General features: G+C 42.2%; 1 protein-coding gene across 1 annotated transcript; it reads left to right on the top strand.

Annotated features, from left to right (window-relative positions):
* The first annotated feature begins 373 nt into the window (after window positions 1-373).
* LOC124039131 (palmitoyl-protein thioesterase ABHD10, mitochondrial-like) lies at window positions 374-11142 on the top strand. Its single transcript, XM_046355017.1, has 5 exons — window positions 374-487; window positions 6741-6924; window positions 8089-8200; window positions 9495-9632; window positions 9780-11142. The coding sequence occupies exons 1-5, from the start codon at window positions 394-396 to the stop codon at window positions 10119-10121; spliced, it is 870 nt and encodes a 289-aa protein (XP_046210973.1). The 5' UTR covers window positions 374-393; the 3' UTR covers window positions 10122-11142.
* Window positions 11143-15774: the final 4632 nt, after the last annotated feature.

The raw sequence follows: 15774 nt of genomic DNA, 5'->3' as shown, positions 1-15774 counted from the left end.
GGCTACCCTGCCGCCCAATTCCTTGAATGTAAATTGAATTTTCCTGATTTATAAATTGTATATTGTGGATAGATGGGTAGGTGCAATAGCCTTTCTCAAGGTTTGCCACATACAGAGAGTTTGGGAGTTATGTCATTAAAACAGGAAAATTAACCCAGGGTGCATGCTACAATATATATGTTTTAAGTACATTCCATTTGTGGACCACTTTTCATGTACACAGACACACTAATGTATTGGGGACCTCTATTGTATGCATCTGTCAACGTTGAAGTGGCGGTAATGCACCATAAAGTTGGATGCCAACCGCCGACAAAAAAAAACCCACCAAAGAAGATCTGGCAAAGTTGGTCTTCTCACGATATTTCCGTAGTGTGTGGTGAAGTCTGAGATATGGCAGCCTTCGCCCTGAAGTCCTGTCGCAAAAGACTGCCTCACATTTTGAGGGATGGAGCAGTCGCTACTCTCTCGCCAAAGGCTTTGGGAGGTGAGTATGGTACTACAGTTCGATGTGTACCGTTTCACGGGAAAACTTATAGGCTTCGTTTATAAAAACAAATAGAGGGGGTGTGGCAGAGGCAGGGTCGGCACTAGGTACCACAGCCAAAAAGTCATAAACCCAGCCTATTTCTACAATTTACCTTCTTAAAATGATTTAAAACTTCGTCCTAACCACACTATGCCGAACCCTATCCTTAAATTAAGCAACTTTTTGTTTTCATAAATGATTACGATATAGCCAAATTTTGACTTCGTGGCTGTGGCAACTTGTGACAACCCAGCGGCAGAACCCGTCATCTGAATGTATTTGTTTGCTCATACACATATAAACTGCGCAGCACTTGCATATTCTTAGATATCGCACAATCAATGCAGGTAAGGAATGGGGGCGTTTGAGCGTATCTCTTTAGTCAACACGTTGACCAACGGTCACAGCCATAAACAATGTGTGGCATTATGGGTATAAAAATAGTCTGACTTGCTACTACATGTCGACTGCATGACTTTTACAACAACCATGTGATCAAAGGTCATGAACTTTCGACTGCAGTTCCTCCTTACAAACCGCAGTCAGAAACAAAGCAGTGTGGAAGACAATGGCAGGTAGCCTAGTGTTTAGAGTGTTGGACTAGTAACCGGAAGGTTGCAAGATCGAATCCCTGAGTCGACATGTACATTCAGGGAAGTAATACCCCCTCTGGGGGTTAAAGTTGAATTGGAACTATAATCATATTCAAGAGGGTGTGATTGTGTTTCACATAAGGATCACTTAATGAGTCCATTTTGTAATGTGTAAATTACCATTAACATATACTGCTGCAGAATAAACAAAGCACACATGCTGATGTACTTTATTTCCTCATTAGCATCATATCTACATTTCTGAATCATCACTTAACCCACTAGGCTATCATTGAAAATACAAATGTGTTCTTAACTGACTTGCCTGGTTAAATAAAGGTAAAACAACCCTATTCTGATTTTTGGAAGTAAAAGGTGTTACAGTGCGTTAGAAAAGTATTCAGACCCCTTCCCTTTTTCCACATTTTGCTACGTTACAACCTCATTCTAAAGTTGAATAAATCGTTTTTTCCCTCATCAATCTACAACCAATACCCCATAATGACAAAGCAAAACCATGTTTTTAGAAATTCTTTGCAAATGTATTACAAATAAAACAAGAGAAATACCTTATTTACATAAGTATTCAAACCCTTTGCTATGATACTCAAAATTGACCTCAGATGCATCCTGTTTCCATTGATAATCTTTGAGATGTTTCTACAACTTGATTGGAGTCCACCTGTGGTAAATTCAATTGATTGGACATGATTTGGAAAGGCATACATGTGTCTATATAAAGGTTCCACAGTTGACAGTGCATGTCAGAGCAAAAACCAAGCCATGAGGTCGAAGGAATTGTCCATAGAGCTCCGAGACAGGATTGTTTCAAGGCACAGATCTGGGGAAGGGTAATATTTATTTTATTTATCCTTTATTTTACCATGTAAGTTGACTGAGAACACATTCTCATTTGCAGCAACGACCTGGGGATTATAGGTGACTGTGATGGTTTGATGGCCAGATTAGGAATTGAGCCAGGACACTGGGGTTAACACCCCTACTCTTACGATAAGTGCCATGGGATCTTTAATGACCGCAGAGAATCAGGACACCCGTTTAACGTCCCATCTGAAAGACGGAACCCTACATAAGGCAGTGTCCCCAATCACTGCCCTCGGGCATTGGGATATTTTTTAGACCAGAGGAAAGAGTGCCTCCTACTAGCCCTCCAACACCACTTCCAGCAGCATCTGGTCTCCCATCCGGGACTGACCAGGACCAACCCTGCTTTGCTTCAGAAGCAAGCCAGCAGTGGTATGCAGGGTGGTATGCTGCTGGCAATAAAAAATGTCTGCAGCATTGAAGGTCCCCAAGAAAACAGTGGACTCCATCATTCTTAAATATAAGATGTTTGGAATCACCAAGACTCTTCCTAGAGCTGAGCAATCGGGAGCAGGGCCTTAGTCAAGGGAGGTTACCAAGAACCCGATGGTCACTCTGATAGAGTTCCTCTGTGGACATGGGAGGACCTACCAGAAGGACAACCATCTCTTCAGAACTCCACCAACCAAGCTTTTATGGTGGCAAGATGGAATCCACTCCTCAATAAAAGGAACGTGACAGCCAACTTGGAGTTTGCCCAAAGGCACCTAATGGACTCTGACTATGAGAAACAAGATTCTCTGGTCTGATGAAACCAAGATAGAACTCTTTGGCCTGAATGCAATGCATCACGTATGGAGGAAATCTGGCACCATCCATACGGTGAAGCATGGTGGTGGCAGTACTAAATGTACAGAATGGGTACGTGGAGGAAAATGGGGGAGTCATGCTTTTTCAATTTCAGTCAAAGGGAGGGTTTAGTATTTTTTTAAAGTCTATTCTAGGGGACCGTCATGTCATTTATGAAATGTCAATATTTCTCTGTTTTAGAATTAGTTGCTTAATTAGGTTGTAAATAGGGAGGTGGTGGAACAAAAAGTGAGTGCGAGAGGGGGTGACCTGGGAAGCTTTGAGGTACCGGAACAGATGGAGAAAAACAAATCACCTTTATAATAAAGCAGTGCATGCAAATCATCACATTTGCATAGTGGTATAGAGCAGTAGAGTAGAGGAGCTTACAGAAGTTGCACACATGGGGAACATTTATTGTACTTGGGTCTGGGAAGAATTTGGCCTTTTTATATACATATTTTGTGCAATTCTGTCATTTTATACATATTTGTTATTGAAAATATATTATTTCACAGCAATTTAGATGATACAATTCCCTACACTATTCAGTGCTTGTTTTTATCACATATTCTGAAATTGAGCGAACAGTGTAGAATTTTAGCAACCAGGAAATTACAAAGCGATTTCCACTAAATGACACGGCCACAAAGTTAGAACAGCTTCCCCATTTTGACAACAGATGCCACTCCGGCAGTAGAAATCAATAGGCGAATATCACAGCTTATCACAACACTGGCGGGTAAGTAATACTGTGAAACACGATCATTCCTCTATAAGCGCCAAATACGTTATGGACATTTTCAGAAACTGCAATGGAAAAATTCTAAGAAATCCTATTAAGGTTGACGCTCTCAGGCGGGATGAAAACGACTACATCGACCATGATCCTTTGCTTAGTTACGATCACTTTCGCCATGATCCTTAACAAACAAAAAATGTTTTGGTCCATTCAGCAATATGGCCAGATATATTTGAGAAAGGAGAACACCAGAATCCCATTGGGCAATGAATGGAGGAACATTTAACACCTTACCCATCAGACTGTCAACCAATCGCGTTCACGTTGTCATGCTGTGTCACGCGGTTGCTAAGCGAATCGTCACGTAATCCCTTCTCAAAGTCAGAGTATGAGTCGAGTCCTTTTACAGATTTGATGTTTTTACAAAGAAAGTACTTTTATTCATAGTTGTTGTCATTGGTTTTAACAACATGTACTTTTAACAAATTTAAATGTAAATTTCAAATGCTGTGTTTTATGCCTTGTTGCCGTTTTTATGTGTATAAATGATTAAATGAATGTATGAGCTGTTTTTAAAAGGACTTGTGCAAATAAAACTTTTCCAAAAAAAAAAAAAAGTCGAGTCCTTGCCCCAGAATCGCCCAGAATGGACCACACGGCCCATTGATGACGCATGGGCAATGTACATAATGGGCGTTAATATGATTCCAATGGAGTTTTACATCTCCTCAAAAGTAATCTCTGATATGGTGTGCTTCAAATTCAAGTACTTCCAGCTTCATGCGCCATCGGGAGTTTTCCATCGGAATACGGGGATGACTTACATCAGCGATATCACCATTTACTGGATTTAATGTCTGTGGTTAGCACAGTCCCCCAGTGTAGGAGTAGCTTCTTTTTGCAACACTAGTATTTACCATAGAGAATGATAAAGGCCTCAGGTAGCCAAAAGGCTGAATTAGCATGGGCAGAGCCATTGAGAGCTTTCACCGTTTTTGATTGAAGTCAAAATGAGTGGGACTTCCAAACTTCATTGTAACCCTGTTGGAGTCATGTCCAACCGGGTCACCTGGACGGATCAGCCAATTATGAAGAAAATTGACTCCTTCAAAATGGAGATTGCCTCAATGGTGCTGCCCATGCTTTCAGAGACACTATAATGGCACAGATACAAAGATGAGTCCTCTAGCTCTATGGTATTTACACACTTGCGTTGCTGGGAATTGGCTTGCAAAAACAATTTAAAATAGTCTGCTGGAAGCCAGAAATGTCTGTAGGCTTGGTCCTTATGCAGGGGGGAATTAGAGAAAAAAGCATCTAATGGAAAGTATAATTAAACAGAATTTCCAAACGTGGGTCTGTTGTAGTCCCGTGCAGTTTCTCAGCTAGGTCAGTTCATCTCTGCTTACCTCATGTCAAAATAAAAGTCCTCCAAGTTCCTGCTTTTTGGGGGCAGGTATGGTGCACGTGCAGGACTTTTATTTTGATATGCGCTAAGCAGAGAGAAAGTGTGTCTACAGACCCACGTTTATAGAAAGTCTGTTAAATGTATGTTCCATAGTACATCAGGGAAACTGGGCAGAAGGGAATGGTGCTTCAAATACAGCAGATCTGCAACATCATTAATTGAGCCTCTCATATCCTCCTTAATTGCCAGCCTCAACACTTTACGGAACGACGTGATCTATATAGGAAGCTCTGGGGACAGGTCATGTGGATACTGGACAGTCAATAAATTGGCAGATGCAAACAGATTATAATCTTTAAATGACAGCTGTTCCAAAAAAAAAGCGGTTTGCGATTTTGTTCATACTGGTGAACTGCCGTTTCAATTGTGTGGTTGCAATATCTGCAATCCCTTATCTCTGGTATATCTTGGCATGCATCATTCAAGACGACTAAGTTTAAACTGTGTGCAGCGCAATGGACATATAATGCACAATGTGTCCGAAAAGACTGTCTGGATTGTCAATACTCGGTATTGAAAACAGTCGGGCGTGAGAACATTTGAACACAAAAATGCAAGGCGACACAGTCGCATATTGTTGTTACTATAGGCCTCGACACAGAGCAAAAAAGAGATTGGCATTAATAGACTGGTTTTACGCACAACAAATTTATATCCATGCTGGGAGAGACCGCGAGGATGGCTCATGTCATGCAGGTTGGCTATACAGGACAGCTGTATATTCTAAACAAATCAATTGGTTGCAGATTAGTATTACATTTATTTTACAATCCGTCAGCCAGCATCCTAAGTGGACGCCCTGCTTATCATGGGAAAATGACAACCAAATAGTTCTAACATTTATCCATTAGCTAAGGCAAAGCTATAGGGGGTAGCCTAGTGGTTAGAGCGTTTGGACTAGTAACCGAAAGGTTGCAAGTTTGAATCCCCGAGCTGACAAGGTACAAAATCTGTCGTTCTGCCCCTGAACAGGCAGTTAACCCAGTGTTCCTAGGCCGTCATTGAAAATAAGAATATGTTCTTAACTGACTTGCCTAGTAAAATAAAGGTCAAATTTAAAAAAAAAACATGCCCTGGCACCACAGAAAGCCTATCATCAATTCGATAGGCAGCCGCATAGACATGTCGCAGTTTCAACACAATGGACAGCGATCTGCAATCTATACTTTGCGAATGGCTGTCTGGCTGACTCATTCGATAGTTTTATTTTTTCAGGGGGGCGAACTGCGACCTTGCAGGGGTCCAGAGAAACTGCGTTATGCCAGTTCTAGCGTTGCTAAAAGCACCTCGTTTTTAGACATCAATGCAAATGCTGTTAAATTAAGTATAACCTTTTTGCTTTATCATTTTCTAGGCTTGTAATGTTATTCTGTTTGAATTGTTTTTACATTGTGATAAGTAACACTTTTTCACCTGAATTGCATCGCGTCATAGTCTGCTGTATCAGGGTCTGTTCGGTAGCTTTCACTCTGGTGATGTGAACAAGGTCTTGTCCCACAGCACTGGCACAATTCAATTTTCTAAATGTTACATAAGAATGCCCCAGCTGATCATTCCTTGCCTTGACTTCACCCTGATTTGATCTTTCAAGGGGGTTGCACAAATCACCCAAATACAACCAATATTTTACACACCATTCTTAAAGACGCACTCCATTCTCAACTATTGCATTAAATCACTTATTAGAATTCTGTCATAGTCAATTGGCACATATTGTGTGTGTTTGTCATACAGGGGTGAGACAGAAGTCCTCTGTACAGTATGCAACAAGACCAGAGCTCCCTAAGCTGGCCTACTGCAGGGTAAAGGGGAAGAGTCCAGGCGTGGTCTTCCTGCCTGGGTATGGATCCAACATGAATGGCCAGAAAGCTGAGGCCCTGGAGGAGTTCTGCAGGTCTCTTGGACACTCATACCTTAGGTACTGTACTCTACCTGCCGCTGTGTAACACAATACACAGCGGCATGTAGCCTAGTGGTTAAGACAGTTGGGTCAGGAACTGAAAGGCCGCTGGTTCGTATCCCCGAGCCAACTAGGTGAAAAACCTGTCTGTGCACCAGAGCAAGGCACTTAACCCTAATCACTCTAGATAAGAGTGTCTGCTAAATTACTCAAATGTAATTCAATGTTTCCCACAAATATAAATACAAATAAATAGAATTGCATGATTATGGCATAACTCATTTCCTCAAGCTTCCTGTAAAGACATACTGGTACACAACTAACTTTCAAATTATAGCTGAACTTGGGCTCTTTTAAGCCTTCCCAAGTTGCTAAAATCTTTTGATTAGGTTATAGGTGTTGAACAAAGGTTGCTATAGTATTTTAACAAGAGGGTCTACTTGATTTAAATTTGATTCGCTCTTGCTCACCTCACTTTTCAGAAAAGGAAATTGAGTAAACATTTTAATAAAAATTGTATGGCCTAATAAACCATGTTATAGAAATACCATGTTTATACCGTCGTTTAGACCGTGGCACATTACCCAAATATACCCCCTGAATCTGAATATCTGAGGTAGGCGTGCCTTAGCCAAACCTCTATCTTGATGTTCATTGCCTGAATAGACTCCCTAGCTTTCGAACCCATTTACTCCTGAGGTACTGACCTGTTGCACGCTCTACAACCACTGTGATTATTATTTGACCCTGCTGGTCATCTATGATCATTTGAAAATCTTGAAGAACAATCTGTCCCTAAACGGCCATGTCCTCTTATCCACCCGGCACAGTCAGAAGAGAACTGGCCACCTCTCAGAGCCTGGTTCCTCTATATGTTTCTTCCTAGGTTACTGCCTTTCTAGGGAGTTTTTCCATGCTTCTATATCTGCATTGCTTGCTGTTTGTGGTTTTAGGCTGGGTTTCTGTATAGAACATTGACATTTGCTGATGTAAAAAGGTTTTATAAATACATTTGATTGATTGATAGCCTGTATGTTACGCAAATAGACCACCCTCTAACTGTTACCCAAATACACTATGCTCTGAGTTTTTATGCGAGCTTAGTAGCCAGATTCTATCCCCCGTGTTTTATTGTATGTCTGACTGGTCCCCCAGGCTCATGTTGTGTTTGTGGTTCCCCAGGTTTGACTACACAGGCCATGGGTTATCGGAGGGGGTGTCCACTGAAGGGACCATCGGCACCTGGAAGAAAGATGTCCTCTTCGTGTTGGATGAACTAACAGAGGGTCCACAGGTGAAAGAACTCTCCACAGGCTCTAGAATCATATCTAAACTAGCCTTTAGATAACTCTCGTATTTCTGTGTGTATTTGGTTGGATTCAAATTGGTATTTAATTTAGTTCATTATTAAAGTGTTTTGTATTTTCAGATCTGCATTTAAGAGCTCAAAGACTGGTTTGACTTTATAACCCAGTTATAGACCTTCTCTCCATTGATATTTCAAAATATGCTATGTTAATTTTGCCCTCCATAATATTTACTCTATTTGTTGTGTAAGATTTCAGTTAGAATCTGTATAAAAACAACTGTGGTTGTGTATTAGTGTTGTTGACTTCAAACGGTGGTGGTGTTAGTGTCACATGTTTTCACAAGTGGGCGCTGTCACACAAATGAAATATCATCTCACAACACCATGTAACGTTCACGTCACACACCGTTCAATCATTACCTGAGTAGCAGAGCATAGCCTCCCATGCCAGGCTTCAGGGCTCTTCTTGACATTCATCAGACACACAGCTAGTGAATGAGCCCATTAACAGGGCCAGAGTCATATTACTCCCAATGTCCTTGTGATGATGATGATGATAATTTGGAACTGATTCGGGGAACAGAAAAAATAACAGCCTTTTTCCAGGGACGGAAAAACTGAATCGGGAACGAAAGTGATCTTTTAGTGTTCCCGGAACAGTACCGTTCACATTTTGAGAACTGGTTAATCATTTTTTAAAATTGTTCCCACAACATTCTTAATATTCTGGTATGTAAGTCTGTAATTTAGTGACGTTATAATACTAGTAATAGCCTAAACCCATTACAATTCACTTCATGTCATGTAAACAACTAGCTTACCGTTCCATAGCAAGCTTCTCCATCCACACTAATTGGTGGAGTAAATTAATGACATAAATGTAAAAGCTACAGTATGTTGAGTTCATGGGGGGGAAATGTACGAAAAGGAACTATATTAACCTTTTTTTCTGGATCAAACCAGTTCTTTACTATGCTGGTTGGAACACTCAAACTGAACGAAATACAGACAGGTTGTGCTCGGAACTGAACGATCAGAAAATAATTTTCCCTGGTTAGAATCACATCTGTTTTTAGAAACTACTTCTGTCCGTTGTAGCGATAGCTAGATGACCATGGTGCTTCTCTGCAGAAGAGTCGGTTCAAATGGAAGAAGGAGATGAGGAGACAAGCGAAGCAATCCATATCAAACTGTTGGTATTTCTATGGACCATTGCTCCCTATCCTAGATCAAGGCATCTTTAACGTAATCATGTCTTTCCCATGGTCTCTCTGTTTAGATCATGGTGGGGTCCAGTATGGGCGGCTGGCTCATGCTGTTGGCAGCTATCGCCAGGCCGGAGAAGACTGCAGCTCTGGTGGGCATATCCACGGCAGCAGACCACATCGTCACAGCCTTCAAGTCAATGTCTTTAGAGGTGAGCGAGGACATCATAAAATAATGTGTGGTTATGACCAGGTGCTAATTCCATTTCTATTCAGGGAGTGGTGAATTGAAATAAAATGCTCTGTGAATGTCAATGAATTATTTGATTTAAAATGAAATGGATCCCATTTCACCACAGGTGCGTAAGGAGATTGAAGAGAAGGGCGTGCTGACTGTGCCCACCAAGCACAGCGAGGAGGGCACCTACACGTTCACTATTGGCTTCCTGAAGGAGGCGGAGAACCATTGTGTCCTCCAGAGCCCCATCCCCATCACCTGCCCCGTGAGGCTCATCCACGGCCTGGAGGACGACGACGTGCCCTGGCACATCTCCATGCAAGTGGCCGAGCGTGTCCTCAGCCCCGACGTGGATGTCATCCTCCGCCGCCACGGTCAGCACCGCATGGCCGAGAAGGATGACATCAGGCTCATGGTCTACACCATCGACGACCTCCTAGACAAGCTGACCACCCTCGTTTGAGTTGGGGGAGTGTTAGGAATGCACCCCATTGGAGAGGCAGGGGCAACCATATATGATCCCACTCTCCCCTTACCCTTCCTTCCATCCTGCCCAGTTTGTCCTCAGTACGCTGTTACAAAGCAAGAGAGAAAGATGAGGATTATCGAAAGTACAAACTGTGATGGAACGAGGATGTCGTCTGTCAGAAACGTCAGCCAGGTCCCTAATGCCTGCCTTGGGGAGGGAGTGTGTCTTTTACCAGTTTACTCTGTGCAGTCTTTTTTAGGTAAACCTTTTTACGGGCAATACTGCCACTGCTAATGCTGCCACTGTTTGTTTGACAGATCCTGGTCCTTTTGCCCAGACCCCAATAGTTCTACTGTGCCTTTTTTACCACGTCTCTAACCCGTTGGGTCAACAAAGCCTCTGCACAGCAGAGTGGAGCGCAGGTCTCGTCTAATTGTGCATGTAGATATTATGAGGCACAGATGGAATACACTCAGACAACAAGCTCCATCAAACTGCCTCCTACGCAGAAGCACTGTGACATCGTGTGGTGATCGGTCCAAGCTGTATTATCACACTGTGTCGATACCAAGAAGACTGTACAGTGTCTCAAAATAGCTGAAGAAAAGTCCAGAGGAATGTCTTTTCTATTTTATTGTACATCCACCCACATTCCCATGGGCCAGTCTGTGCCACTGGGCTGTTGATTAACACGTCGTTGGTTATTGGACTGTGTTCAATGAGGCAGAAAGCCAGTCTTGCTGCAGCAGACGCAGTAACTCTCTCTCTCTCTCTCTGATCCTCTAACTGCTGCTCTGACCTTTCACTCTTCGGATGACGACACTTAAACATAAGCACGCATCGGGGTGTAAAACAAAGTGCCTGAGTTATGTAAGTACTGTACATTGCCTTTGGAAACCCCTTGACTTTTTCCACATTTTGTTACGTTACAGCCTTATTCTAAAATGGATCAAATGGTTTTTTTTCCATCAGCAATCTACACAAAATACCCCATAATGACAAAGCAAAAACAGTTTAGACATTTTTGTAAATGTATTCAAACTAAGAAACCAATACCTTTACATAAGTATTCAGACCCTTTGCTATGAGACTTGAAATTGAGCTCAATTGCATCTTGTTTCCATTGATCATCCTTGAGATGTTTCTATAACTTGATTGGAGTCTATCTGTGGTAAATTCAATTGATTGGACATTATTTGGAAAGGCACACACCTGTCTATATAAAGGTCCCACAGTTGACAGAGCGTGTCAACACAAAAACCAAGCCATGAGGTCGAAGGAATTGTCAGTAGAGCTCTGAGACAGGATTGTGTCAAGTCACAGATTTGGGGAAGGGTACCAAAAAATGTCTGCAGCATTGAAGGTCCCCAAGAACACAGAGGACTCCATCATTCTAAAATTGAAGTTTGGAACCACCAAAGACTTTTCCTAGAGCTGGCCGCCCAGCCAAACTGAGCAATTGGGGTAGAAGGGCCTTGGTCAAGGAGGTGACCAAGATTCCGATGTTCACTCTGACAGAGCTCTAGAGTTCCTCTGTGGAGATAGAAGAAACTTCCAGAAGGACAACTATCTCTGCAGCACTCTACCAATCAGGTGGCCAGACTGGTTGAGTGGCCAGACGGAAGCTACTTCTCAGTAAAAGGCAAATGACAGCTCGCTTTGAGTTTGCCAAAAGTACACTAAAGACTCTCAGACCATCATAAACAAGATTCTCTGTTCTGATGTAACCAAGATTGAACTTTGGCCTGAATGCCAAGTGCCATGTCTGGAAGAAATCTTGCCCCTTCCCTACGGTGAAGCATGGTGGTGGCAACATCATGCTGTGGGGATGTTTTTCAGCGGCAGGGACTGGGAGACTAGTCAGGATCGAGGCAAAGATGAACGGAGCAATGTACAGAGATCCTTGATGAAAACCTGCTCCAGATCACTCAGGATCTCAGACTGGGGCGAAGGTTCACCTTCCAACAGGACAACGACCCTATGCACACAGCCAAGACAATGCAGGAGTGGCTTCGGGACAAGTCTCTGAATGTCCTTGAGTAGCCCAGCCAGAGCCCGGATGAATCCAATCGAACATCTCTGGAGAGACCTGAAAATAGCTGTGCAGCAATTCTCTCCATCCAACCTGACAGAGCTTGAGAGGATCTGCAGAGAAGAATGGGAAAAACTCCCCAAATACAGGTGTAACAAGCTTGTAGTGTCATACCCAAGAAGACTCGATGCTGTAATCGCTGCCAACGGTGCTTCAACAAAGTACTGGTTAAAGGGTCTGAATACTTATGTAAATGTGATATTTCTGGGTTTTTTTTATATAAGTAATTTAGCAAAATTTCTAAAAACCTGTTTTTGCTTTGTCATTATGGGGTATTGTTTTGTAGTTTGTAGTAAAAATAATACATTTTAGAATAAGGCTGTAACGTCACAAAATGTAGAAAAAGTCAAGGGGTCTGAATACTTTCTGAATGCACTCACTGTATGTACATTACTGGTGAGGAATTTACTAATATGTAGTGCTAGACCATGTACCCTGACAAGGGCTAGAAGTGCATACACTCAGATACAGTGCTGATGAGGATACTCCTGAGTTTATTTTAGCTTGACAATCAAATGGTACAGTATTGCAATGATGTTAGGATTCAAAAGTTTAACGGACATTCTGGAAAATCACCTCTATTTCCCGTATTTCAACACTTTCTGAATACTTTCATACTTTCATGAATGCATGATGTCATTTCAGTACTGTAGCCTTCCCCGCACTCAGACCCTCTCTCCAGATCTGTCATCCACCTCTATAACTAACCCAATTAAAGCAGAGCAATGGCTCTCATTATCAAAATTGAGAGACAAGCTGCAAGTCAGACACTAATGGGTTGTACTGTGCCTTCCAAACCTGCAGACACATTTAAGGTAGGTGAAAACAACATGTTTTTTTATCTGGTTCTATAAATTGTGAGACTGGGCTCCAATCCAGTGTGAGAGTAGTAAGGCCAAATATATCAATGAGTAGTAAACACTTTTGTCATGGGCATGATCCGTGCTGACCTGTCATTCATGGCAGGTGGAGCCCCACCAGTTTTGAGCCCCACCTGTTTAGCTAAAAAAGAACACTTTTTTTGTTGCCTGTTTTGCATGTTATTTTAGTATTATTACCTGTCACATATCAGTTTGCAAACAATGTAAAAAAAAATACATGTAAAAATAGTTAATAAAGCCGCATACAAACATGGTCTCTTTTTTTCTTTCCTGAGTAAGACAGCTCCAAAATGCAGGTGTTTCAGCCTAGATCAGTGCTTTATGTGGTGGTGGGGCAGCCAGCGGAAAATACAAAGCGTAGGGGCTGGTAATGTTCTCTAGTTGCGCCGTGATTGGCTAAGTGTTCTGTTATTGATGGGGACATTACATCACTGCAAAATCTATGGGAGGAGCTCAAATTCAAGCCCCTTGGGTGCTGCCATAGAGTTACATTAGAAGTGCCCAACCAAGAATGCTCAAGGTCATTGGCCACAGATAAAATGACATCAAATCATGTTATAGCTACAGTAGCTTTGATTGGACAACATCATACTTTCAAAATCTTAGCAAGCTAGTAGTCATCATTGTGAATCAAGTCGACAATCTACTTACAAATCCTTTTCAATCCTTGTCATATGAAGATAAATTATAGATAAAACACATCAGAGCTCATTGGCCACTGGACATAAACATATGAGGGGCTTGGAAGGAATCAGTGGCTAACTGCAAGCATTGCTAAGCAATCACTATCCTGCTATTCAGTGGAGTGGATGTGTGGTCCAAGTCTGGGTTTAAGGGTCTCTTTTCCAGGATTAAAAGGATAAACATTCAACATTGGCCATGCTGGCTATCCAGTCAGACTGGATAGCCGGGGGGGGGGATGAGCTCGGACTGGGAAAATACATTTTGAACGGTCATCCAACTCGGAATTCCAAGTCTGGAACTCTAGCCTCTTTCTAGAGCTCCAACCTGAAGATCACTAACATCATGATTCGACCTTGTTTTTTCCTCGAGTTCCCAGTTGTCTTGAAAGCACCATAATGCCAGACTTTGAAGACAAAGTTTGATGACAAAATTTGCCCAAGAAGGACCACCGCTCCACCTTCCTGTTCATGTGAGCACAGCACAGCAAGGTGAGTCCAAAAATGTATTGTATGCTGCTGCATAAGTTATGTAATATGCCAGGAAAATATGTATACTGTAGCTAAGTAATACTAAGTGTATGTTGCTTGGTAAGCTGTTAGTAGCCCACGTGCCTCACCCTAATAATTTGGTCCCTATTCTCCCTCATTTTGCCTACTGTTCTGACTTAGCCGTGCACACACAGCCTGTAGCCTGTTTAAGAGAAATGTCATTATCAAATATTGTAAGAGCTTTCATTGTCTGCTTATGTGCCCCCTTTATTTATCCTACGGTTCTGGCTTGGTGTACAGGGAGAATACTGTAAGAACACCCATGTTCTGAATTATGGCTGTGTACATTTAGAAAGTGCTGAACAAATAGTTACAGTTGAGGTCGGAACTTTACATACACTCAATTAGTATTTGGTAGCATTGCCTTTAAATTGATTAACTGGGTCAAAGTTTCGGGTAGCCTTCCACAAGCTTTCCACAATAAGTTGGGGGAATTTTGGCCCTTTCCTCCTGACAGAGCTGGTGTAACTGAGTCCGGATTTTAGGCCTCCTTGCTCGCACATGCTTTTTCAGTTCTACCCACAAATTTTCTATAGGATTGAGGTCGGGGCTTTGTGATGGCCACTCCAATACCTTGACTTTGTTGTCCTTAAGCCATTTTGCCACAGCTTTGGAAGTATGCTTGGGGTCATTGTCCATTTGGAAGACCATTTGTGACCAAGCTTTAACTTCCTGACTGATGTCTTGAGATGTTGCTTCAATATATCCACATAATTTCCCTGCTTCATGATGTCATCTATTTTGTGAAGTGCACCAGTCCCTCCTGCAGCAAAGCACCCCCACAACATGATGCTGCCACCCCTGTGCTTCACGGTTGGGATTGTGTTCTTCGGCTTGCAAGCCTCCCCCTTTTTCCTCCAAACATAGCGATGGTCATTATGGCCAAACAGTTCTATTTTTGTTTCATTAGACCAGAGGACATTTCACCAAAAAGTACGATCTTTGTCCCCATGTGCAGTTGCAAACCGTAATCTGGCTTTTTTATGGCAGTTTTGGAGCAGTGGCTTCTTCCTTGCTGAGCGGCCTTTCAGGTTATGTCGATATAGGACTCGTTTTACTGTGGATATAGGTACTTTTGTACCTGTTTCCTCCAGCATCTTCACAGGGTACTTTGCTGTTGTTCTGGGATTGATTTAGACTTTTCGCACAAAAGTGTGTTCACCTCTAGGAGACAGAATCTGTCTCCTTCCTGAGCGGTATGATGGCTGCGTGGTCCCATGGTGTTTATACTTGCATATTATTGTTTGTACAGATGAACGTGGTAACTGAAGGCGTTTGGAAATTGCTCCCAAGGATGAACCAGACTTGTGGATGTGTCCAATTTTTTTCTGAGGTCTTTCTTTGGATTCTTCTGATTTCTTTTGATTTTCCCATGATGTCAAGTAAAGAGGCACTGAGTTTGAAGACATGTACACCTCCAATGGACTCATTATGTCAATTAG

The sequence above is a fragment of the Oncorhynchus gorbuscha genome, linkage group LG07 (genome assembly GCF_021184085.1).
Source record: "Oncorhynchus gorbuscha isolate QuinsamMale2020 ecotype Even-year linkage group LG07, OgorEven_v1.0, whole genome shotgun sequence".
In the NCBI taxonomy this organism is placed as follows: domain Eukaryota; kingdom Metazoa; phylum Chordata; class Actinopteri; order Salmoniformes; family Salmonidae; genus Oncorhynchus; species Oncorhynchus gorbuscha.
The sequence above is the reverse complement of the archived record's forward strand: the minus strand, read 5'-3'. Positions and strand labels throughout refer to the sequence as shown.

What these genes read in the sequence shown, in the direction of transcription:
- LOC124039131 (XM_046355017.1), top strand. Translation starts at nt 394, where the DNA reads ATGGCAGCCTTCGCCCTGAAGTCCTGTCGCAAAAGACTGCCTCACATT. An exon ending in CTCGCCAAAGGCTTTGGGAG is followed by an intron (nt 488 to 6,740) that starts GTGAGTATGGTA and finishes TTTGTCATACAG; the next exon opens with GGGTGAGACAGAAGTCCTCT. An exon ending in TCAAGTCAATGTCTTTAGAG is followed by an intron (nt 9,633 to 9,779) that starts GTGAGCGAGGAC and finishes ATTTCACCACAG; the next exon opens with GTGCGTAAGGAGATTGAAGA.